This window comes from Triturus cristatus, chromosome 8 (assembly GCF_964204655.1).
Source record: "Triturus cristatus chromosome 8, aTriCri1.1, whole genome shotgun sequence".
Classification (NCBI taxonomy): Eukaryota; Metazoa; Chordata; class Amphibia; order Caudata; family Salamandridae; genus Triturus; species Triturus cristatus.
This window is the reverse complement of record NC_140591.1, coordinates 1,098,657,995-1,098,685,549: the sequence shown is the minus strand read 5'-3', so window position 1 is coordinate 1,098,685,549 and position 27,555 is coordinate 1,098,657,995. Positions and strand designations below refer to the sequence as shown.

The following is a 27,555-nucleotide window of genomic DNA, read 5'->3' as shown; positions in this document are numbered from 1 at the left end:
CCTCTTCTTCAAATGTTCACTCCCACGGCATTTTGCTCTCGGGAGCGAGCAGTGGCGCTCAGGGGTGCAGCTGCATTCTTCGTCGCATCATGGATCAAGTTACTAATTAAACACAGCGCAGTCGCTTTCAGCGGCCATGCTTGTTCGTACACGCTGTTGCAGGCACGATAGCTATGGATTTACCCAACCGCATTTTAGGAGCGCTGCTTTTCAGCGCACGGTGCTGTTTCCACTTCACTTATTCTCCCCGGCTTCCCCCCACAACACTTCCCACACTGGACTGTACATATGTCCAACCACATTTTAAGAGCACTGCTTTTCTGCATGTTTTTCACCTAATCGTTTGCTGCAAATTCTGTCACCAACTCTTGTTTCCTGTAAAGTGGCCCAAAGTCCTCGGCCATGTTCGTGATACAGGAAACTGTTTAAATATATGAATATATTTGGAATTTCAAAAGTTTTCAGTTGAGTTTCTGCTCGGCGCAGCAGCGGGCATCTGTTTTGGGAGGGGAACTCATACTGCGCATGTTCCTGCTTTTAGAGCTACCTCTCTGTTTATACCGGGCAGCGAGGATATCACTGTGCCACCCCCGAGTCTGAAACATTTGGAGCCTCTGATGCATGCACCTTCACCTCTGAAGTTCCAGTTTTATTCTGAACTGTCTAGTCTGACTATACTCATCACAGAATACTCTGAGCCGCAGGTCACCTTGCTGATGGACCCCAGGAAGAGCTGCCTGGCATAAGCGGGGTGGCAGGGAAAGGTCCACAGCAGCCTGCGAGTCACCTCCTCTGCCACCGAGGGGCTCCTTGCCAAAACATGTGCGGTTCTGAAGAGGCGGCTGATACGGCAGACTCTAGCAGCCATGGCTCTCAATGTCAATGGCAGCAACAGACTGAACTTTTACCCATGTTGACAGGCCTGAAGGCTCTAGAAGGATTTAAATTCTTACCTCCCAGGAAGCCGAAAATATGGACCCTTTTGTTAGATTTCTTTCATGAGTGAGGTCTTTATTTAAGCGTTTACACAAATCTCTTGAACAAAAAAAAAATCTGATGTTTCAATAGAAATACACCATTGTGCACCAAGGTAATGATGGTCGGTATTTTGGTTACATATGATTGCAAACACTCTGTGACCAAAAAGAGGTAGGATTTTTTTCAAATTTTAACACTACTAAAAAGCATAATGATAACATCACTGCAAACGATCCACCCGATGATGACAGCGCAGGATATCAGATAAGTGCTGTTGTTCAAGTTGACTCAAATCCAAACTGCATACTGTGTAATAAATATTAAAACTGTGAACTGGAAACATTTTTATCTTATTCCTGAATCAAACTGCACGACCCAGTGTGTAGCAATTGTATAGTTCTTCAATCCTAAGTGGCACAGCACCTAGGATAATGTGCTGCATGGCTAAACACTTATAAGGTCCCAAAGGCAAGACCTATTGCCTATGCCAATGCTTGTTTAATCTATAGTGAGGAGTTAATTGAAGAAGTAAGTGGCATTAATGGATATCCAGGTTTCAGAGTCTGTAAATTGCAGTTGTTTTCTTCCAGCATGTCGCAAACTTTCAGGACACACTTTTCTGCCATTTAATCATTGACCAATACAATCATGAATGACCTGGCCTAAACTGGGAACTGATTGCTGGTAGTTTTGGCATGAATTTGATTGGCAGAATGTCCAGACACCAGATGATGTTTGCTTTCGAGACATCACATGAGTATGGATTGATGGGTGAGGGTAGGATTTTGAGCAATATTTGAGGGGTTTACTGTTTATAGTATTTGCATGTTATATGGACTTGATTTGATGTATTGACCCCATCTGGCCCACCCAATCCTTAATGCTAACAAGTAATTGGTTTTACAATAAAGGGCATTGCAACATGCGTATAGATGCCACCCTGGGTGCTGTGGGATGGGACTGGAATGTTAAGCCACGAATCACAACCCAGAATGAATAAGTTGTCAAAGATTTCCCCATTTGTCTCCCTTGCAAAAATCTTAATGTTGACATTATTGAAGAAGCTGGCTGTGTAATACTCATGCATATGAATGTCTTACTACCATGCTTAGGAATTTAAATCTTACCTCTACCGTCAATAGGATTGACAATGTTGAAGCTGCACTTCACTGATGAGGGCCGAGTAGGCTTAAACCAGGAGGGGACCTGGCCTGACAGTCTGGGCTGGACTATTCCTATAGGAGCTAGACTGACTTGCATATGGCTGGTCTCAATCTTGAGTGGCACAGTGAGTCACAGTGAGTGAAAAATGATGGACTGGAACGTAGCCAGACTGACCACCCGTGGCTGAGGTTAATTCAAGTATTCCTTACATTACTTTGTTGTGTTTCTGGATTTGCAGCCAGAAGTGTGATAGGTGTGCCAAGACAGAATTTGTGGTCATTGTGACAAAGGAGGCAAGCTTAAGTAGGCCAAAACCGGACTGGGGTCACCTGAATTCCCATCTGGTGTGGACCTGACCTGGTGGTCCAGGATAGAGTGTTCCTAATGGAGCAATGTGAAGCTTGATCTGCATATTGCTCGTCTCTGTCTAGAGCGTCAGAGTGAGTGAACAATGATGGAATGCGTCCTCGGTGATCACTTGTAGTTGAGATGAGTTCACGCATTCCTCCCATGACATTGTTGTTTGTTGCATATCTCTCTAAATGGCACAAACACTGAAATCTTCTGAGCTAGAGACCCGCAAGTAACAGAGTTCAACACAACTATCCACAGGAACCTGAGACCACACTAACTCCATCCCAAGTAAAAACTCTTGAAATCCGAGTTGATGAGAAACTTGCCTTTAAGCAGTAAGTCTCAACAGTAGTTAGAAACACCAACCTCTTCCCTATATTATAGAGAAGGATTTTTTTTAACTTCTATTAGAGAAGAAAGTTCAAGATTCTCTGAAGCATTTTCACAGTTTGAGCAGGTCATTGCTCATAATACCATCAGTCACCATTCACCAAAGACACTTCCAACTGAAGCCTGATGTCTAGCAAGGGAAACTAGCTGACACAGGCTAGATTCAGCTGCAAGTACCACGAAAGAAGGAAAATCTGGGGGTTGGTAGTTCAGCTCATGAACACTCTATACCCCCATCTGAGAAATGAAGGAAATATGGCATAATTTAATAAAAAAAGATGAAAATAGGCCTCTTCAAAGAGGCATTTCCATCCCATTTCTAAACCACTAGGAACTGTTATTCAACCCAAACCATCAAAAAAGGGACAACTCCCAGTAGAATACAGGTCGAAGACCGCCAATGAATAGATCTAAACACATTACTTCCCATGAAGTAATGTGTTGTAGATGTGTCTTGCCTGTTATGCTGAATTGCTGATTTGATTAGATGAGTATGCTGATCCAACTCCCTTCTCAAATTCGTAATCAAAACAGGATAGCTGAGAATAAACAATGGAAAACCTAGGCTGCCATGCATTTCGTCAGAAACCTATTTCATCATCCTGGTGAAAACCGAGTTTGTGTTTCTATTAGTTAGAACTGTTGGAAATTCAGAATTTCCTTTCCATCTTGTGTTTCTAGTTCATGTCAGGTTAGACAATAGTCATACAAACTCTTAAGCCTCACTTTTTTTTGTTAAGCAACAAACGCAATCATATACTGGGGAAAAGAAAGGATGAGAGAACTTAGTAACAAAACTAATATTTTCAGAATCATACAAACATCTGCGAGCGGCTAAAAATAACTGGATCCTAAATAAATGTGAAAGCTAGAAGTATCTCCTGGAATCCTGTCTAGAGAAAACACATTGAGAAATCTCAGACAGACTTTTCTGTGAGATGTATGAATAAATGTGTTATACCAAAAGAGCCATCTGGAGTATGAACTGGGGACATGTAAACAAAAATATAAACTTGAAGAATATCTTTATTTTACTATATTTTACTATATTTTACTTGTCCCACGAAAGCTAAAGGTAGATGCAGGATTTAATGCACCAGATTTACCACCTTACATCCCTATCTAAATTCTGAATAATCAACATCCTTGTTTTTGCTTACAACTGGAAAGTATTCCAAAGTTCTGTAACTCAGAAATAACCACAAAAATGACTTCGTTGTTAGGATCAGAAGATTGTCAGCATATAGTGCGACCATATGCTGTTCAGAGGCTTGTCACAGGAAGCCGTTTCAGAGATACTCCTTAGCTGCAGAGCAAGTGGTTCCAGAACTAGGGTAAAAAGCATGGGTGGGGCAGGACATATAAATTGGGCATACTGCTTGAGGTTTACACACAACTGCGGCAAGATAATGGAGTGAAAGTTTGAATAAATGCATCTGGTGATGTCTACACTTTCAAATCCACCCACAGGTAGTCCCAGTCGATGTGTTTGAAGACCTTCTCCCCAAAGCACTGAAACATGTAAACTAAAAAGGTATGCAGGGCCATGTTTTGAACATGGTTATGGCCTTAGAAAAAGTCAATATCACTTTGTATCCCTCTCCTACACAAATTTGAAAATCATTAGGATTTCCCTTTACACTGATGTAGCAAGGTTTCGTATAAAAAAAACTTGCTCGTATGCAATCCTCTCGATTAACTTGTAATACTATAACCAACCTGTCAGTGAATACTAATTTTGCACCACATTTTACATAAACGTATCTAGGGGAAGCTTTTCTATGTGCTGTCTTAATAAGTAACCTGAGTGTCCTAAAATGACCGCTAAAGCGCATGTGTCTACTACATCTACATAGTATGACGTTTTCTGTCGCTTGGGGGGAAAACTTTGCAGCTGTGCAATAGCTTCTAAAATGGCCGCTTTAAAGTAACGCATTAATGCGCATGTTGAGCTGAAACTAACCCATGCAAGTTCTACTAAGCTATTAATGCAAAAGATTTATTAAGTAAATCGGGTTAGAGTTGAAGTAAGTGGTATACAGTGAATTCATTTAAGTTTGTCTCCTAACGTGTTCTTCTTTGACTTTATTAATAGTTCCCATTTGGGCCTTGGAGGGGGACCGCATCTCAGTTTCCATGTGACTTCTACACATGTGCAGAATATCTACTTGCTCTGAACAAGTGAACTGAAATTGACTGACTGACAAACTCAAGCCCAGCAAGGACATGGGAACCCAACTTTTTGACCCTACAAGAGGAAAGAGATGCAACATTGTAAATTAGACTTACCGATCCACATATGAAATATCTGTGGGAATAAAGCTTGTGGGTATTAAAATTAAGGGGGGGGAATTAGACAATAGACTAAAGAAAAGTATTGCACTTGGTATGGTGTGATGTCCTCACCCCACTGCTTGGCCCAATCAAAATTGCGGGTGAACATAGAATTGAAACATTTGGGGGTGGATCATACACTTGAATTGGGTATAACAGAGGTACGTTATAGATAGTTAGACACACTTGAGACTTGATGCTGAGATGCTGATGCTGTGCTGAGATGCTGCCCGATTTTGCTGCAATCTGACTGAAGAGTCCAACACTAGGGAAAATTCGCCGAACAACCGAGGAGGCACATATAGGAAGGGGTCCGAACGTGCCCGAGCAGGAGAGAGTAGCACCAGAGAGGGGTGTAACGCTGGCGTTGCACTAGAAGAGGTCACCTTTTCCTTGTCCTGAACCTGTCCTGAATCCTTGACTCTCTGATGTCGGGGTCCTCACACAATTCTAGGTAAATATATCTGTAGGGTAAATGCTCAGTACTTGCTCTCTGTCCTTTCTCTCCTCAGGTGCTGTCATTGCAAGAATTTGTTAATGCAAACTGATTATAAGCTAACTGTACTATTTTCCTGATGGAGATTTCTGGTGTATTCTTATGGATTTTGATTTGACTCACACAATTATGAATTCAGATAAACCTTTAAAACTCCTTCTGAGTCTGTGGTTCTTTAAAATAAAGTTAAATGCATTATTGACTTTCCTCCCTATTCTAATCTACTACTAGATCTTTCTAAGTGCAATTACTCAGGAGACAGGAATGGTAAGAATACTGGTGTAAAGGTTTCCTAGGGTAAAATAAAATGGATAACCAGTGGACATTTGCCAGCTCATTGTGTGTATGAATGTATATGGGCCCAAAAGAGTGTTGTGTGTATGAATGTGTAGAACTGGTAAACACCGCTGCATCGACACACGTTAGCTATTCAGATACAATACACAAACTATACAATATACCCAACAGGAGTCGGCATGACAATCTGGGCTATATCCAAATATTTCATCAGTGGTACATGGGGTACTAGTGATGAAGGATACCACAAGATGGGTACGGCTTCATCGTTCCATGGGAATAATAATCCCAGAATACCTTTAAGATAGTGGTTGAAGATCCGCACCAGTGAGACTGCCAACAAGTTTGCCTCTTTTCTCTGTCCTTACACACCAGCGGTCCAAGCGGGTGGGATCAGAGGGGCAAGACTTACCCATATTTTTTTGATTTATGAAAAACTGTTCCCCTACTTTTGTAAAAAGACAACCTTCCCAGGCGGTTTATTCTGATAGTTTAAATGCTTCAGCTGAAGCGTCATTCATTGAGCATCCTGTGCTGTGAAACCAAAGCCAGGCAGACAGCTAAACAAGCCTTCCTGCCAGGGTGCCTGTTTGCCTGGAAGAAATGTAAATGTGCGCAACGAGTTCATTTGCAAATGTAAAGGGTAATCTGCAAATGTACAGGAGGCTTGGGAGACAGTACTGGCTTTAATTGATTGAACCACTGGGAGCTTTGTGATGACAAAGATATAATCATTTTGAGTGGTAGTGCAAAGATAAACTGAGCTGTGAAGTGCTTGCTTTTAATTGTAAATGCATTTATATTGCGCTTACTAGGTGTCTATGTGACAGTTATGTCAAAAAAATTGCAATACATACCGTCTGGGTATTACTAAAATCTATATTTTGGAAATAACATTTAATCTTAAACCTTTTTGCGCATTTTGTAACAATCTATCTTATACTGTGTGTAATGCAAGTTTAAAATAATGACTTACATATTCACAATGCTTTCTGTCAAAGGCTGTGACCTCGTCGCACTAAAAATACACACGTCACTATTCTCCACTGCATCAACCAAGAATAAAATCTGTGGCCATCTGGTTACGCACAGACCTTTGCAGTGCATTCACTGATAGAGGTTTCATAATGCACTATAGTGCATTTCCCACTTAGTAGCAACTATTAAAATTTATTTTTCATTTAAGCTGCGCGTTATTTTAAATGTAGCTATCTGACAGTGAAAGACTGAAAAAAGGTACTGAATGTTTTGTTTATTTAGGCCCACCTTTGACCCTGCCTCCTTTGCATAGAGCATCACAGTTCCCATACTTTTTTTTAATGCACTTCGACCACTGACACACACGCGCAAATACACACTTTGAAAATAATAGACATCATAACACACCTTCATGTTCAATCGTTTCACTATAAAATGTCCGACGTACTGACTTTGTCACTCTTTGTGTTTTTCGTAGTCCTTCACTAGCTTTCCCTGCATCAGCACAGAGAAAATGGAGACGCCTGCAGGCAAAGACATCATCATGTATTACCAGTCGCGCGCCGCTGCAAGCATTTGTCCGAGAACTCCAACACAAAATTGTTTACACGCTTCCCTTCAGCGCACTTGAAAAACCTTGAAATACACAGTGATCACGAACTGAGCAACACACGCTTCGCTGCGGCCTTCGGCGAGTTTCAGGAGTCAGAGGACGAGCGCTTTGGACATTTGGAGGACAGTTCGTTTTCCACTGTTCTGCTGTCGAAAGGAATGAAAAAGAAACTGCTTGTGCTTGCAGGTGCTGTTTAATCGGCCCGCCTCGGTGCGGCGTCCTCTGTGGGGCTCTCAAGCAGGGCCGGACTGGGATCCAAAACCGGCCTTGGCAAAGTGCTCGGCCGGCCCCCGGGGATTGTGGGTGCCGCCGAGCTCTTTGCGAGGGCCGGTTTACGGCCGATTTTGTTACAGGGCCGATTTTGCAGCTATGCTGCAAAAATGGCCCTGTAACAAAAACTGCCCCCAGGGGCCCAAAACCGGCCCCCACCCCAGAGTCGTAGCTAGAGCTTGTGGCGCCCGGGGCTATCCCTCAGATTGCCGCCCCCGGGGGGTGGGGGGGTGTTGCTGGGGAAAACGACGGCGAGCACTTGAAAGAGGTCCAATTGACACGTAGGATCGCTGCTAATAGTTACCTCGATCATGCAAGTTACAGGACACGGTCCAAGGCTACACAGTTGAATACACTATATAAGGGCTACAGTATATATTAGCTTCCAGTGTAGTAGGGTAATGTTTAAAAAAAAAATCCTCTACTCAATTTGTTTGACACCAGGGTTATATTAATGTAGAGCAGGAACAATGGGGTGCTGCAGAATGTTCACTGCAAGATGATCTAAGTCAGCGGTGGCCATCAATAGGCGGCTGGGCCAGCATGGCTTGATGCATGATACAGTTTCAGATTATGTGCATAGTATACATTTACATGCCGCAAATCTAAATAGGACTCATTTACATATCAGTTACTTTGAAAATATGGCAGGAATCTGGAGCTGCATTGGCCGCACCTGCTCTAAGCTTTAGTTCAGAAGCTGCACATCTCTGCAAATCAGAGGTCTCCTTCAGGGGCAAAACACAATCCTCTGTGGCGCAGGGTGGCCCCAAACCTTTTAGGGGGCCCCCATTCAGCCCAAAGCCTATGAATACTTATGAGATATTGGGGACTTGGGGCCCCTTATCACAATCTGGAGGGGTACCCCATCATTTTGTGTTACGCCACTGGTGTCCTTAGGGTTCATGTTGATGTCCGATTTTTCATGGTATCAGGCAGTCACTGTAATGAAGACAGTGGTTGGTGACTGTTATCACGTCTTCATCGCCCTAGCAAGATTCTTTTGACCAACTTTATTTAGTTATATTTCATTATTTTAAACAATGGTTATTTCAGAGCGTCCTGCTTTATAGATTGTGGTGGTAGTGTCCCCTGCGGATGTCTCACATGCCCTCCTAGGATGAGTTTACAGCATTTCTTTCTGATGGCAAATTAAGACGCTCAGCTGAAGTGCGCTGGCCAACAAGAGGCAAGGGGAGGTGATTTTTGTTTTTAGTTCACTCCCTGTCCAAGGGAGTTTCAACTTAATAGTGCCCCATTCGCCATTGAAAAGGCAGACCTTAATACAACCCCCCCCCTTCAATTAGTATTTTGGGACTGTGATGTCATGTGACGTCTCACTATGACAGAGAGGAGAAACCTTATGCCAGAGGTGCCACTGGAATTATTAGACTCTGCGTCCTAGAATTATTCCACAAAAATATGGATTTGCTGCACTTTCCACATAATCCGCCATCTGCTATATAAATTGCAGATCTCTACATAAAACGTTTCTAGCTCAGATGCAACATAAGTTGGTGCCATACAGTTTCCAGCTGTAGAAGATCATTTCATTGACCGGATGCCACCAGCGCTAAAGCTGGCCCTGAGCAGCACAGTCTGTGCAGGAAAACTTTTTGTGGTGCATCATCAGCTCTGCGGTCAGGGCATGAGGCCGCCTCCTTGTTGACAGGTATGTTGAGACGTACAAATGACAGGACACGGACTGCTTTGCTAACCATCCAAGTGCCAGAGGCATGCGTTTTTAGCTTTTCCCTAACCTGCGCACATCACCATGCGCTAAACCAAAGCAATCCTGGTGGGCAGGGGTAACATCGGGCAGATCACGACCAACCCCTCCTTGAGTGTCACACACGTCCCACTACAATTAATTGCAGGACAGCTCTAATACCAGTATTCGAATGCACCCCCTCATTTGTAATTCTGTCACACTCTATTCCCATTTCAGAATAACCAACAATAAGGTGTGATGAGATGTTGCAATGCAGATACATAGCATGAGCACAGCTTAAAACCATCAAAACATGGTGAAACAGATCAATAAGTCGTCACAGGTCCTTGAACGGCCCAGTGTAGCTTCTGAGAACCTGATGAAACCAGGATTGGCAAAGAAAATAGACCTGGCTTTGAAAAGCGTGAACATTTTTTTTAATGTCTTTTTTTCTAAACATTTGCAATATCCAAAAATAAATTGCCAAATGTATTAAAACGTGAAAATGAAGCAGTGTCTCAGCAGCCTTGACATACCTCCCCTGATACTAAAGTGCCATCCTTTTCAGGCTGCTAAGCACATACGAGCAGATAAAGTGCTGTCACTCACAGTGCACATCGCCAAAGGAATCCAGTTGACTGACGCATTGAGCCCATACCACGGTGGGCGGAAGTAAATCTGACTGACAGTATGAACAGACCAATGGATGAACTGGGGGAACCGAAAGCCCTGTATTTATTTTTTCATTACGTTTGGGATAACATTAGGCGTCTCTAGGCCAGACCTAAGCACATTGACTACAAAATTATAGGCTCAGAAACGAAGACTGACAAAATCTCGACCACATGTAAATATCTCCCGACAAAAAGTCGACTTGCTTCTAAGCACACCATCAAACAGTTACCTCACCCCCCGAACCTGATAATACTGAAGTTTAAGATTAACCCAGTCTTGCAAGAAATGGAAAGAAAGTGAGTTTTATTGCACTTATACGTTTTATGCCTGCTAATACCGTCGCTCATTTGCAAGGTAAACTGCTCACCTTTCAGTTTCTTGCATATGAAGCTCCCCTCACATTCCACAAACAGTGCTCTTGCGGCGGAGGAAGCTTTCTGCAGGTTTTAAATGTCCCGTCTTCGCAAGCACGCCCGGCGCAGTCAACCTTGCAGAAGTTAATTCTGCGTGCGACGGGACTATTCTAGGTGGTCGTGGCGTGGCGTGCGTGCGCTGCACGCTGCAGGCATTAGTTGCAAGTAGCAGGTGCACTTCAAACGGGGCCCGTTGCGGCGGCCTTTATAATTTATTTGGGGACACTTCTGTAACGACTGACAGTAGTGTCAGTCAGTGAGTGTCCCCAAATAAATTATAAAGGCTGCCGGAACGGGCCACCAGTGCCGCGCGGCCGCCGCCTCCAAAATGGTGCCGCCTGGGGCGGACCGCCCCTGCCGCACCCCCCTAGCTACGCCGCTGCCCCACCCATGCGGCGCACCGGGGGATTGCCCGGTGCCGGCTACGGCCAGTCCGGCCCTGCTCTCAAGCGTGATCTACGAGATCTGTTAGCAGAATGCAAGACATGGGTGAATCGAAAACATATGTGTCATATTTATTCTTAAGTTGGTTGTGCTACCAGTGATACTCAAGGTACGGCAAGGGGCCCCTTGCGGCCCTCATGACCTTTACATGTAGCCCCCCCTGGTAAACAGCAGCACCAGCTTCTGTTTACTTGCTGAGCACGAACATTCAGAAACAAATGTGAAATAAACGGGCAAGCAATGATTTGGAGGTTAGATGAATTTATGGAGGGGCATATTATCAAGGAAGTTAAAATTATCGCCGCTTTAGCGGCAGAAAACTGCAGCTAAAGCGGCGACAATGGGCTTGATAATATGCCCTTGAGAATTCCCATAGAAGCCCAGGTTCTGGTGTCAACATGGGCTTCTATTGGAATTCTAAAGGGCGTATTATCAAGCCCATTATCGCCGCTTTAGCGGCAGTTTTCTGCCGCTAAAGCCGCGATAATTCTAAGCCGTGCTTGATAATATGCCCCATGAGCTTGAGGGGCATATTATCAAGAAACGGCGTTAAAATTATCGCCGCTTTAGCGGCAGAAAACTGCCGCTAAAGCGGCGATAATGGGCTTGATAATATGCCCTTGAGAATTCCCATAGAAGCCCAGGTTCTGGTGTGAACATGGGCTTCTATGGGAATTCTCAAGGGCATATTATTAAGCCCATTATCGCCGCTTTAGCTGCAGTTTTCTGCCGCTAAAGCGGCGATGATTTTAACACCGTTCCTTGATAATATGCCCCTAAGTAACTACGATGGTGTCCTGAGCCCAGGGCTGGACTAGGATCGCAAACCAGCCCTAGGAATTACGTCTGACCGGTGCGGGGGGGGGAGGTCGGGGGGGTGGGAGTGGGTCTAGCAGGAACACTGTTGCTGCGCTTTTGTTATTACGGGCCCCCAGTAACAAAAGCGCCCCCCCACTGGTCCAAAACCAGCCCCCCCCCACCCTTACGGCCCACCGGGAAAACGCTCGGTGCACGCTACGGCCAGTCCAGCCCTGCCTGCGTCACTTAACTTTAGTTAACCTGCAAATAAATGCTTGCCCATTTATTTAACATACTTTAGACCTCCTTACACAATCCTTGAATCAACCTGACCCCCTAACACCACCCTGCTGGCGTCAGTGAGGCCCTCGGTCACACCACAGACTATACTTTGTGGCCCCCACGTAAATGTGCTTGCCTTCATTAGCAGCACGTGGACTACACTTTAAGGTGTCATATGAACCAAGGGCCACCTCAGCATTTCACAAAGACACAGCACCTCCATGTTTCGAAAGAAATGCCACTATTCAAGCAGAGGCCTGTTTTACGTCTTGGACACTTTCTTATCAGTATGAGCTCACTAACATCAGCCTTAAACCCTCTGGCTCCAACACTTAGATCCCAGCAAATTTAAAACTATCCCAGTATGGCAGTCTGCTACCACTTCGGCCTGAACAAGGTTTATCATTGCTTTCCTTCTCTCCTGGGATAGTTCCCTGCAATCAAAAGCATCCACTTGTAACCCTGTAATTAACTGCAGGCATAGGCACAACCAATAGGTTTGACGTTAGTGCTGTAACACCGCCGACAAACCTACAAGATCCAACTCTGGGCCTAATTTTCTTTGTATTAACTAACTGTGGGGCATATAATCAAGGACGGCGTTAAGTTATCGCCGGTTTAGCAGCAGAAAACTGCCGCTAAAGCGGCGATAATGGGCTTGATAATATGCCGCAGAGAATTCCCATAGAAGCCCAGGTTCTGGTGTGAACATGGGCTTCTATTGGAATTCTCCACGCCATATTATCAAGCCCATTATCGCCGCTTTAGCAGCAGTTTTCTGCCGCTAAACCGGCGATAATGTTAACGCAGTCCTTGATAATATGCTTCCAAATTTCTTTACCACACAATGCACACATATCTATCTTTAGTTTTGGTATGGGCTCTCACGGAGCCATAATCTTTCCTAAATTGCCCTGCTATTTGCATTCTTAGTTGAAGTCACAGCATCTCACCTGAAAAACTCCAAACTTACATGTGGGCACTAAACTTTTTATTCCCTAACAAAGGACTCAATTGGTTCAAGATCTTCTTGAGCCTTGCTATTGATTGTGGGACATTCCAAGAACTCATATAGTCTTCGATGTTTTTTGTTGTGTCCGCTGAATAGCTTAAGGCCACCTAACCGCACACTACTTCGGGCACTCACTAATGCTTAAAAATCCTTTCTCCTTATGCATTCATATTAAAATCTTATTTTAGAGGTAAAAGCTCGTCCAACTATCATTCCTCTGCATTCATGCAACACAGTGTTTCCTAGGTGTCTTTAGTAAAAACAATCGCGGATTGACAAATTGCATGTTGTCAGTGCTGTTTTAGTACACACCAATCCCTGTAACCTGTCAAAGCACTTTAAAGCAATGAGGCCCTCATTCTGAGGGCCCCATTACTTACAGATGCCTACACGAACTCCTGTTTGAAGATCATTTCCTACATTTCCATGTGGGTGTTAAATGTGTCGAGGTGTAACACGTGTCGGCTACCTACATTTGTAGTCAAGCGCTGCTGAAACTAACTCTAAATGATTGCCACCAGACACTGTGACTCATCACTTCTAAGACTACCTTAAATTCCATGAATATTTGAAAATGCTCAAAGTTGTCAAAAAGGACCATTTGCCGCTATTCACGGATATAGGCTTTCAACACTAGCCAAATATCATATAAAAGGAACGCTAAAGAAAGTGCTTCAAACAGCAGATCTGGAAATAAGTGTTTGCCAAAGATCTTTTGTCATGCAACATTCTCAGAATATGACCCAGCATACTCAAAACAGCATAATAATAGTGGTGCTGTTCGGATGTAAAACCCACACATACACACAAACCTCTGTCTTAACACACTGACCTACAGCGGGGCGATCACCAAGAGAGGTAAAGAAGGAAGGCTTATGTAGATGGCAAGGGGATACCATTATAGCCCGCTCTTAGAGTCGGCCATGCAGTGCTGGTCCAACAGCCGTCCACTGGCACAAAAGTGCATTCTCATTTGATGCACAGCCATAAAGGGTTGGGCACTGGAACGGTTACATGGGCACTGCAAAAAGCCAGGAACATGTTGCCACGCGTAGGGACCTGAAAGTTCAAGATTTTTGCGTGAAGCCTGCAGTCAGACCACATGCAGAGGAAACCGGTGAGGATGCGACGACTCACCCCAAGAAGCATGACAGATGCACAATAGAGAGAATAAAGAGCGGGAAAACAACTTGCCGTGACAAAGGTTTCATTGAACCGTACAGTTGCTTCAACAATGGCTCAAGAGCATGAGGTAACGAAATGTGCAGTGGATTGGCTCTTTAGTCCAAGTGAGAAATGGAGTCGTAAGATGCCCCTGACGGGCAGTGGTACAACATTCGCTTCGATGGGTGTAGACAAAGGAAGATCTTCTTCTGACTTGAGTCGGTGACCAGAAGCTATTAGGAATTAGTTTATAAGACGTACACAAAATGTCTTGACTGCACTAATCCTCCTCTATTTGAGAGGATTGACTACCAGCTCAGCTCTTGTACATTTTGTGTAGAGAGACAGACTGAGCTGAAAAAACACTGCTTAGTAATGTCAACGTCAGTCACAAAAAACATATGCGATGCCAAGGCGTATCCCCAGTGTCTGGAGCAGTTGTCCTTTGAATTGACATATTTCAGGCATCGCTTTTTGTGTTTCGTTATCCCTCACGCCACGACTCAAGTGATCCCCATGATACGGTATCCCATCCTAAGTCCGGCCCCCTGTCTCCCATCCTCATAATGTGGGGTTGCACTCAGAATCCTTTCAATGACTGGTGCTGAAAGAGAGGGTTTTTGTAAAAACTTGGGGTTGTGCATACATTTAACAGGAAAATATCCATGCCTGGTGGAAAAATGTAGAATTTACCTAAAAGGACAGGTTTTAGAAAATATGCCTTTTCAGTAAAGTAGCAATCATATAAACAACCCAAAAGGAAACAACTGATTAACACCCCAAAATGATGATATTATTATTAGTATTATTATTATTATTAGTAATAATAAAAATAACAACACTAATAATAACAATATTAATAATAATAATGATGATAATATTAATAACAATAACAATAATAATAATAATAATAATAATAATAATAATAATAACATGAATAATAATAATAACAATAATAATAATAATGATGATGATGATAATAATGATGATGATGATAATAATGATGATGCTACTAACACTACTACTAATAGTAATAATAATAATAACAATAATAACATGAATAATAATAATAATAATAACAACAACAATAATAATAATGATGATGATGATAATGATGATGATGATAATAATGATGATGCTACTAACACTACTACTAATAGTAATAATAATAATAATAATAATAATAATGATGATGATGATGATAATGATGATGATAATGATGATGCTACTAACACTACTACTAATAGTAATAATAATAATAATAATAATAATAATAATGAGGATGATGATGATGATGATGATAATAATGATGATAATATTAATGATAATAATAATATTGATGATGCTAATTATAAACATTATAATAATAATGATAATAATATTGTGTTATTATTGTTCATATTTTTATTGTCAACATTATTACTTGTTCAATTATTTTTTTTAATTAGGAGAATGAGCAGTTATCAAATAATTGTATGTGGCTTTTAAATCCAGCATAGATATCAGGGCAGTCATGGATGCTTTACAGTGAAACGGGCAAACTTCATTCCCCTCTATGATACGATGTAACATGAAATGTGTACATGACGAATTCTGTAATGCATAACGACCAATAAGGTGTCAAAGATAAACTGAGCTGACTCTGTAAAGAACAATATCTGCAAAGCACAGGAAGACCCGGCTCCAGCCACACTTAACGTTTACAGCCTCCCCCATGGGGTTGTATGACAGAAACAGGCATGGCTAAACCACGCTTGCCTGTACAGCGCTGCCCCAACAACAAATGCACCTTAACAATGCATTCCTTTACCGCGCATGCCTTTACCAGCCAATTTTATGGTAAAGGCATGATTGGTAAAGGGATATGAGTGCTAAAGATCACAACCCAGCACCCCCCCCGAGCGACGTACTGAAATTAACCTGGCCCCAGACCCGCCCTTGAGCCCTAAAACTTCCTCCAGCTGTGAAAACTATCCCTGACCCAGCCCCCCGTCCGGAGTCCTAAAAATGCTCCTGCCCCGAAAACTGCCCCTTCTCCCCGCCGAGGCCTAAAAACTGACCCCCATGTCCAAAAAACGACCCCAACCTCACCCCCCCACCCTGAGCGCTAAAAAAGGACCGTGAAAAATTAAGTAGGGAGTTCCTCAGTGGGTCATGGAACTTAAATGAAGGGGATGTATGATGAAAGGTTGGTCGGAATTCCTCAGTGGAGGGGAATTCTTCCTTTCGGAACTAGAGCCCTCACACACCCAGCAAGCTAGGTGTCATGCATCATCATATGGGCCTGCTCCTGAAAACCGCTAACCAACAATTCCGTATATCTTAGTCTGGGGCCCTCTGTCACATTGTAGTAATCATACAGTAAGCAGATCACAAGGACTATCTGATGAAACAAAAAGTTAATAAATTGCAAAAGGATATTCAGAAATTTGAGAAAGAAAAGATGTACCCTTATCTAAAGGCTGACTACATTCCAGCTAAGGATAGCTACTCCTCAGATGAAAAGTAACAACATCAACAGGAGGGGCTCTTCGGGTAGCGACTCAAGCACTGGAAGTTGGGGTGCCACTAACCAGAGGAAGGCTAATCGCCCTTAGCTCCCCAACTATCAAATCCCCAATTACCATGGTCCACCACAGCCCTTTTGGTCCTATCCCATGTATCCACAAGGCCAACGGCAATTCTTTCCCACTGGTAACCCTCCATTTTTGGCAGAGGAAGAGGGCGCAAAAGAGGCGGTCAAAAACAAGTACAATGGAGAGATCAACCATCCAACATGATGGAGACGAGGAGCAAAACTCAAGGCAAGAGACCCTAATGGTTAATCTATCTCACAGACCCCTTACCAATATTGAAATTACTGTGTTAGAAAAAGGACTCGGATATGTTCCCACCCCCAAGACTGACAGTTTCTAGGAGCAATGTGAAATCCAAAACGTTTTCAGAAAAATCAGCCTGAAAGCCTTTTTCCAAGATAAACCTATCCAGAGTTAGATTCTGGACTGAGGAACCCATCTACATTCACACCTAGTAGCAACATGGTACCTATAGAAGTACTTACCTTTGAGCAGGCGGTTCTCATAGACCTGAAACAGGCCACCAGGCAGGTTCGATTTCACAATCTTTCTAAAATGGAACTTCAAGCAATCAAATCCCTAGCAGAGGATAACAGTATCACCATCAAACAGGCAGACAAGGGCGGCGCAACGGTCATACAACCAACTACAGATTATGACCTTGAATGCCTACGCCAATTGAATGACAGGAAATTCTATACACCGATCACTACCAATCCCACACCGAGATTGACAACAGAAATCTCAAGTGCAGTTTTTGAGGCGGAGGCTAACGGCTGGATAAGCAAGAAAGAGGCCGTTTTTTTAATCACCAAAGACCCGAGAACGCCTTATTTTTATACCCTGCCCAAAATTCACAAAGGCACCTCACCGGTTCCAGGTAGACCAATAGTTTCAGGCATAGGCTCCATTTTGGAATCTCTCTCTAAATTCTGTGACCATTTCCTCCAGCCACTGGTCAAGTCAACCTCCTCAAACATACAGGATACCACAGACACCCTATATATCATTGGGGAATTGAGGGACACAGAAGATATCAACCTTCTCGTGACCTTAGATGTAGAACAACTGTACACCAACATCCCTCAGCTTGAGACACTGACAGTCATTAAATCAGTCCTCAATGGGGTAGAGTGGACATCACCCACACCAATCACATTCATAATGCAGTGTGCTACACTAGCACTCACAGAAAATGTCTTCGAGTACAACAAACAACTCTTCCACCAGTCTCTGGGCACTTCCATGGGGAGCACTTTTGCCCCTAGTGTGGCTTGCCTCTACATGGCAGCCTCTGAAGATGAGGTGATCCAACACTCTAACAACCCCTTCAAAAAAAACCTGAGACTGTGGAGGAGGTTCATCAATGATATTCTGATCTTTTGGGAGGGAGATTTGTCCACTTGTGAAGATGTCTGCAGGTGGATAAACACTAAGAATGAGTATCTTAAATTCACACACACCATCTCCCCCAATAGTATACCTTTTTTGGACCTTACCATCAAACTTGACAATGGGCAGTTAAGCACAACCATGTACAAATAACCTACAGACAAAAACAGCTTAATGCTATACAGTAGTCATCACCCATGGGCCCTGAGAGATGATCTTCCATTTGGTCAATTTCTGCGTATCCGGCGAAATTGTAGCTCAATTGAGAACTACAAAAAGGAGGCAGAGTGCTTATCTAAGAATCTGTTGGATAGACAGTACCCACCCACGCATATAACCACATCAACGAAAAGAGCCAGGAATAATCATCGAGACGCTCTATTGGAGGTCAAACCAAAAGAACTTCGGACACACTGACATGTGTCACCTCATTTACCCCAGACTCTAACAAAATAAAGAGGATCATTAACAAGCATTGGAGGATTCTCAACACAGGTTCCCAAGAGATCCCCAAACCTCGGTTTGCATTTAAACGCATGAGAAACATCAAGGATATACTTATCCACACGAGACCTAAACCGTCAAACACCAACGAACAGAGATTGCTATGGGACCTTGCACCGGTCCAGGGCCACTATCCCTGTGGCTCATGTGCAGTGTGCCCTCAAACAAGACCCACCAAGGAGCTAACCCTGCCCAACTCCTTCACCTGGAAGATTTTAAAACACACAAACTGTAAAACTACTAGAAGTGTGTATCTTATCACGTGCCCATGTAACAAACATTACGTAGGGATGACTAAGAGAGCAGTTAAAACAAGAATAACGGAACACAAAAGCAACATTCGTTACCAAAAAACCACCACAAGATTGTACACACACTTTAAAGAGGAGAAACATCCCCCAGAAAGTCTACGGTGGGTAGTACTAGAGAACCACCTTGCTATGACGAACTCAACCCTCTTTAGAATTGAACAAAGATGGGTTCATCGTTTGGGCACAGACCAACAGGGACTCCAGGATGATATCCCGTGGGGTACCCTGGCTAACAGCTGATTACTTAATTTTCCAGCACCTGTTCCCTGATACTATGACTACTGAGAGATGTCTAGTAACACAGGTCTATATGCGGCTTCTTTTACAAACATTAACACGCAAGTTCCAATCTGCTTGCCCACATCCTGAAATAATACAAGCAACAATGATCCTCAAAAGAGTAGAATGATGCACAGATAAATACAGTTCACAATCGAAACTATATTCTGGAAGTCCAGCCGGACAACCAATTTAATTATTCAAATTGAAAATACGTATACAATCTTCAAATTTCAATACGTGTGGGACACAGTCCTGTGTCCAGAGAGAACATTTGACATCAACAAAACAAACAAGGCATTTCAGGCAAGACAAAAAAATTGAGCTTTTTTAGATTATTCAGTGTCAAAAGCTTTTTCGAAACAGCGAATGCACTTTCTTAACACAATGGAATAACGTGCATGCTATTTAAAGGGGTCGACGACGTTTCGATCCTTTAAAGAGAATAACAGGATCATCATCAGGACTAAGATGTGTACATGCCTGATTTTGAACGAAATTGCCTGTGGGGAAACAGAAAGGGGTAGATGTAGAGAAAATAGAGGGAAACTTATATAACAAGAAAGGTTGGCAAACCGCTATGAAGTATATTTCTACAGGTGCATGCGACTTATGTGGGCATGCGTGAATTAATATGGAACAAGGGTAGAAGTGAAACGCGCGATGGTACGACGCGAACGGTTGGCTGACCGCTATGAAGTATATTTCTACAAGTGCATGCGACTTGTGTGGGCATGCGTGAATTAATATGGAACACGGGTGGAACGCGCGGTGGTACGACGCGAAGGTGATGTGATGACACTACCTATGCAACTATGTGATAGGTGTAGATAGTCATCGGTTAGGAGTAGTAAGGACTACGGTGGTGGACATGCTAAATTAGCGCCTGTAGCCAGCCGGAATGGTCTAGAACAGGGTGCGATCTCGGGTGGTGAATTATTGCTGAGTGTATATAGCCAAGAGCAGTGTGTTGCGGTAACGTGCGGAATAAAATTCCGTAGACGTGCAGAGGTGGTGAATCCAGTATGGGAAGGCTCTGACCTGTACTCATTAAGGAAAGCCGTACGATGACGGGGGCAGCTGCGGAGGCTCGTGGGTCTGAGCCGGGCAGACTTACGCGGGGTAAATTATTTCGGTGCGCGGCCACTGTAAAAAGGAACAGAAGGGTTACTGGTCTGCAACGGGAGTGTCGTGAGTGAGCAGGCGTGTCTAGGAAAATAATTTACCTGGAAATTGCCAGAACGAAAGAACATCCAATTGGGAATTGCCCTTGATTGAGGCGGCGTGACAATGCACTGCAAGGAAAAAGCGGGGGGTGTAAGCACAATGCATGCACTCCAGACAAGGGGGTGGGAAGGGCGGGGTGGGGAGATTAGACGCTTACCGTGATACAGCCTGCTCCTGCGGGTTACAGTGAACCGAGTGGTATCGTTGCGCGTGACAGAAACCAATAAATACCGAGATGTGTGTAAGAACTAGAGCGGGTGAAGGACGGCGCCATATTGGAGTGGAAAAATAGAAAGAGAGAAAATACAGCGGAAGTTTTGACAGACCAAAATCTTCAATTCTTAATTTAGAAAGAAACTTGTTGCTTCACAATTAAAAAACATAGCATGTATTTAGATGTATTTAGGACATGAGGAAAATGTGGCTAATTGTCATGGATAGGAAAAAAGAGAACATCATTTTGCACGTTATTTAGATCATTCCGTGGACAGATAAAGTTGTGACATTCAATTAGAAAAAGCTGTTCATTAACAATCACTGTGCACACACACAGGATGTACCATAGGGGTGAGAGGGCAAGGCTGTTCCTTGACAATTGTTGTGCAAACTAACAAGATGTGACATTCAGGTGAAGGATCTTTGTTTTAAAGGAGGTTAGTCCAATCCTCACTCCGATTTAGGCCATTCCTGATGCTGTCAGTGCGGATGATCATTCTGAGTTCTTCTTTATTCAAGATTCTGGCAATGTCTCCACCTCTTGGCGGCTGTTTGATGCATTTCAAAACTGTCCACTTAATGTCAACATCTTTGTGCCCCATTTCGGTAAAATGTTCAACAAGGGGGGCATTGGGGGTTTTGCAACGCACTCTGCTCTTGTGTTGGCCAATACGCAATTTCACCTTTTGCGTAGTCTGTCCGATGTAAATCTTGTTGCAGGGACAGGTAATAAGATAAATAACATTGCAGGTATTACAGTTTGAAAAGGATTGCAGGGAAATAGACACATTATTGAATACAAAGTCTTTGCCCTCCATAGTACTACTGCACACATTACAATTGCCACATTTGGCATGTCCAATGAGGGGGCCTAACCCCCAGTGTGCATCTAGGGTCACCAGTGGGCTGGAGGAAGGTAAAGCGGCTCTTACCAGATGATCTTTTAGGTTCCGGTTCTTGCGAAATGCAAAAATCGGTCTTTCTATTGAGAGATTACCTGCATTCACTACTGGCCAATGTTGTAGAATAGATTTGCGTATTTGGTTAGACACTGGTGAGAAAGTGGTCACGCAGACCAAGCGGTTTGCGTTGGTTTTTTCTTTTGGTGATAACAGTATTTCCCTTGGACAGTACCAAGCGCGTTTTTGTGCATTTTTTACCAGTCTTTTAGGGTACCCACGGGCTCTCAGTTTGTGGGTGAGAATGAGTGCTTCAGAGAAGTAATCATGTTTTGAGAAACAATTCCTTCTAATGCGGAGAAATTGGGAGTATGGCAGAGAGTCTCTGAGTGCACGGGGGTGGTGGCTTTCGTATCTGAGCAATGTATTTCTCTCCGTGCTTTTCCTGTATAGTTTGGTCAGTAATTCACCATCTGAATGATATATGGTTAGATCAAGAAATGGGATTTGTGATCTATCATAAGTGTTGGTAAAGTTGAGGCCAGAACAGTTATTGTTGAGCCAATGATTGACACATCCTGACACATTGCGCTCAATGTTTGGATGAAGCATATAAGCCTCATAACAGGCTAGCAGAAACAATGAGTAATAATACACAACCTGCTACACAACAGCACACGTTCCCCTACGAGATAGGGTTTTGACGACATCATAGAAACGCCTTCTTTAATAATGAAATACTCGCCAGGCAAAACCCTACTACACGCAGACTTTTGGTAACATCTTAGCCCCTCAAAGATGGCCGACACCAATTACTACACCTTCGACCTTATCTTCTCCCATGTAGTCCCGCTTTACAAACTATTAACCAGCGGCTGTTGGCGGGAAGATTAATTCAGCCAAATACTGATAAACTCGGCCATTTCATGACTAAGATGCTTATTACGCATGAGCAAACTAGTGACCTTCATAGGCATAGGAGACACTCCAAGATGGCCGACATGATACTCCTTGTTTCCGCCCATCTAGATTGTTCACTGCATGACTAGGTCCAGCACAGGTGAAAACTATTGAGTGCCCGCCCCGCCCCTGATTGCAATTACGGGAGGTATATAAACCAGCCCACATCCAAGGGACCTTACCATCCCGGTTGCAGCGGTGCGGGGTAGGTCAACCACTGGGCTTCTTCTTGGAGCAGGTGAGTATTCAAGACGCTTCCACGATTCATTCCACATCTCCTACCAGCAGCGGAGGTAAGTGGGGTTGGCGAACAGTGCTACTGTGACACTACTCAAGTCCTTACCACTATTGAATCCTTCTGCTTACTCACATGGGCTCACGAGGGCCTTCTGTCACATTGTAGTAACGGCTCAGATCTTGTTGGGCTACCCTACTGCTGCAGTGCTTTCCGAGCCACCACCTGAGCCGCAGACTAAGATATACTGGGGCTAGTTCAATTAGCTGAGTAGGACGGGTGGTCTTCTATACACACCGCCTTGCCCTCCCTGTGCCACTGCAGGGCTCTGTTTGGCGACCATACGGGGCCTCAAGAATTGTTGGTTAGCGGTTTTCATACTTACCTGCTAATCATCACTTTTAAACTCCTTCTTATTTAGACACAACATTACGTGTGTCCTTTTCCTGATGCAATTGATGAGGCACGATCTTACAGAGCTGAGGTGAGGTTTCGCTAAGTCTCACCATCACAGCCTTATTCATCACTCCTGCTGGTTTTATTGTATTTTAAGTCACAGAAGTGCTACAACCGCACCAACATAGCACTGTACAATTTTTATCCTTCACATATTGATAACTATTAGTAGCAAGCCACTTTGATCAAACCCTAGCTGATCTATTATGAGGTCATGGACGTACTTAATGAATTGTTGTTTGATGCATGATGATTAATGCAATAATATATGAAATTTTTTCTCAAAATGTTCCCTCTATATGTTGACTTCTAACCTGTGGGCCAATGTTCCCGTAGAACCATTGTATGGTATGTAGTTGTACACATCACCATTAGTTGTAGATAGTTTAGCACATACAGTCCTGAGGAATCGCCACAGATCATTCGTGACTATCAGGCGAGAAACATGTTGACCACCTAGGAGTAGAGCGCGTTTCCGACACATTATAGCCAGATTGTCGCCTCACCTTTATTGTTTTTAATCAGGCTGGGGTCCTCTCTGAATAAAGTTATTTAGAGGAATCCCATCCCTGTTTTACTCTGCACATTCCACTTCCACATCTACACACACTAGGCCCCTTACACCCACGTTACCTATACGGCAAGGAACAAAAGATCTCCGCTAAAGAGCCTATTTATGGGTGCCCGTCAGGTATTGCAGCGCCGACCCGACAAGGAGCAGGCCCATATGATGAAACATGACACCTAGCTTGCTGGGTGTGAGAGGGCTCTAGTTCCAAAAGGAGGAATTCCCCTCCACTGTGGAATTCCGACCAACCTTTCATCATACATCCCCTTCATTTAAGTTCCATGACCCACTGAGGAACTCCGTACTCTATTTTTCACAGTATATTAGGGCATGTATGTCTGGACCTCCTCAAAAGCCCATTGTCCCCCTTCTTTTGACTGGGCGCTAAAAAGGACCCCCACCCCTGAAAACTACCCCAACCTAGCCCACTCTAAAACTCGGCCACCTGCCATAAAAGCAACCCTAACCACCGAGCCCTAGAAATTACCCCACCTCTAAAAACTACCCCCCCCCCAGAACTCGGACCCAGCTCCTCCTACCAGACTGCGTCCTGGAGCTCCATCTCCCGATCCTTCCTCTTCCTGTGCCGACCCATCCGCGCATCTAGACCATGCACGGCCTTAACCACACACATGTGTTGCTCAGCCCGCATTGTAAAGTCCGTTTACCAACCCTTGGACACCCTACAAAGATGCGCCCTACAGATAATGAATTCTTTCCAACTCCACAACTCTTTATCAGAAACGCCCCGTCTTTCCCCAGTGAGAACAAGACTAAAAAGCTTGCTCTAAAGCAAATATCCGACTTCCTGAATCTTTCTGAACCTTGGAAACTCCTTGACTTAGACTCCCTATCCGTGAGCCTAGGCTGCTTAATGGCATCGCCTTTGTCTATTTACCAAGGTGGCAAATGTATCTATAATTAATACTTTCCACAGTATTATTTCCCTCTCCTATCTACCAGATTGTAAGTCCTTTCCATCTTTCAATTGATTTTCAGATCCCCCTCAAAATGGCTGTCTATGTTTCTGTTTCCCTGAGATGTGTACTCTACTTGCATAATGTTATGCTATTCTTTATGCTTTGTGTGTCATTCGTTTAGTAAAGTATTATATATGTCTGCATCCTGATCAGCACTACTGCCCTATAAAATCTGACACATAAGTAAACAAATACTTTGTGATGACATGCTCAACATGGCTGAGGGAAATGTGGTACTGATCAACCTAATGCAAGCTTAACATCTGGTCAAGATATTTAAATAAAATAGAGCAATAGGAAACATGGCAGACTTTTTAATATTCCTAGTACAGTGATGAAATAATTATTGATAATAGATACTAAATGCCATCTAGAACAATGCCCCAACTATATCAGTATGTGCTGAAAAATATGCAAGCAAAGTTGAAGATAGACAAAGCAAGCATCCACCTGGGTTGTAGAGGACTTCCCTGACTGCTTATTAAACATTGGTAGAAGGGATATGAAAGACTTACCTTTTCAGTTTTGCGTTCTTCCGTTTTGCTGCCTGCGTTGGTTGGACTAGATGTGGCCAAGCGGTTGATTGGCCCGTTTGCAACCTCCCCATTTAGGTTTGCAGCGCAGACATTTGGCGGAGTAATGGCTGCTGCCGCTGACGTCAGGGGGATTGCCGGCCTAGCACTATGTGCCCCTGGGCTACCTTGGATGGGGGAGTGATGGATGTGCTGAGGGGAAACCACAGAGTGTGGTCTAACAACGGGTGCTGGTGAACGGCACGGAGAGCTCTGCGTCCTGAGAGGAGAGACGGTTGCCGTGGGTCGCTCCTGCACTTGACCGTTGGAGTGCGGGGCTGCAAACAAAGTATCAAGACAACGTATTACTTCTAACTGCTCCAATGCAATGCTGCCACTCTAATGCATTAAGCAGTAAAAAACACAGATAGAAAGACATTGATAAGAAATTGAAAACTAACACTGTTTTTTAATATAGTTCTACAAGTTGAGGAACAGGAGACAAGGTCAAACTCTGATCTTCATTGTTCAAACAAAATCCTTCCCTTATTGGGGATCTATTGTGGTGTTAAGTTATTGCATTGTTTTCAGAACACAAATCTCATAAGGTGTTTAAAAGGTTAGATAACAGTGAAGTAATTTTGACAGAGTCGTGGTTTGGTTGGGAATAAGAAAAAGACAAAGGTAAACAGATGGATTATCAGTTTCCTCTGGAATATGGGCAGTTTAGGTGAGTAAGAAGGGCAAGTCAATATAAAATGAATTAATTTAGCTAAGCACTTAAGATCACTTGCAGTTTCTAAGTGTTCTAGCTTGAGATGGCCCAACAGATTCCAGAAGCAAGTATTTAATTCACTGAGCCATCTGGTGACGTCGAGGCAGATAATTTGGAACATGATGGACGTTTATTTAACGATAGAGTACCCGAGGCACGATTTGCGATAATTTTGCTCTAAGTATGTGTGACTTAGGGCCTCATTTAGAGGTTGGAAGATGTGGCATTTCTGTCAAAAAAGGCAGACGTCTGGTCCAAAAACTATACAGCTACATTGACACATTTAGGGGTTGGGAAGCGTTGAGTTTTACCCGGCAGAGCCTTGGGTCACTCCACTAGCAGAATCCTTTGGGCTTGCAAGTACGTTTATTTATTTATTTATAAAGCGCCTGAATCACCCCCGAAGGGGTACCTCCGTGCTGTGGAGGTGCTGCAGTAGGCAGTGAGGAAGGACATGTTAAAATAGCACAGTTTTAAGGAGCCTTCTGAATTGGTGGTGATCAGAGCATTTGCCATTTGGACATCAGGTAACAGGGCAGTCACCAAGCACAGGGGCGTAGCTTGGTCAGTACGATTGGGGTGGGGGGAGCTTCAGATTTCCCAACAATCATGCTGGCACATAATCTTAAAATACATTATATGACAAGCAGGGCACACAAGCGGGTTTACGGGGCAGTGGAAAGGGAGAAATGCGGATTGGTAGACATACTAAGTGAGAGAAAGCACACTATTTTGTGAAATAACCAACATTTTTGAAGTCCTTCCAAACAGAGATGGAGAGAGTGTGTGTGCGTTTTTGTCTGTGTGTTTAAAAATGTATAGTGAAATCTGACAGACATCGAAACATACTCAACTGAAAACACCTGCACCCAACTATTTATCACAAAATACATTGGGGGGAGGGCATTTCTCCAGGAGGCTGGAAGGGTGGGGGGCGGATTTGTTAATGGGGGGCGGTTTTGTAGCAGTGCAACAGTTTTAAAAGCACTGCAAAGTTCCTTGTATATTCAGCAATGTTTGGGCAACAATAAAAGTTTCATGGCAACCATGCTGATTAATGCAGCGAGATGGGAGTTTTGTCTACTGCCAGCTTAGACTCATCCAAGGTAGCGCAAAGAGTTAGTATGCCTGCTGCAAAGAACGTGTACCATGCATATCAAAGAACAATGTTTTATGTGCATAGCTCAATGAGTTACTGCTTTTGTCACAGAGATTATTTTGTTACTGTGCAGTTACTAAATTACAATCATAATCTAGCTCAGTGAGCTATGAACTGCCATCAAAGAGCTGCA

The 27,555-nt window shown here is 43.5% G+C and overlaps 1 protein-coding gene across 1 annotated transcript in view; it reads right to left on the bottom strand.

Annotated features, from left to right (window-relative positions):
- SH3RF3 (SH3 domain containing ring finger 3) overlaps window positions 1–27,555 on the bottom strand; it is a 1,248,419-nt gene that overhangs the window by 176,655 nt on the left and 1,044,209 nt on the right. Inside the window, exon 8 of the mRNA XM_085622642.1 lies at window positions 25,492–25,826. Coding sequence (XP_085478768.1) covers window positions 25,492–25,826 — 335 coding nt within the window. The remainder of the gene's footprint in view (window positions 1–25,491; window positions 25,827–27,555) is intronic.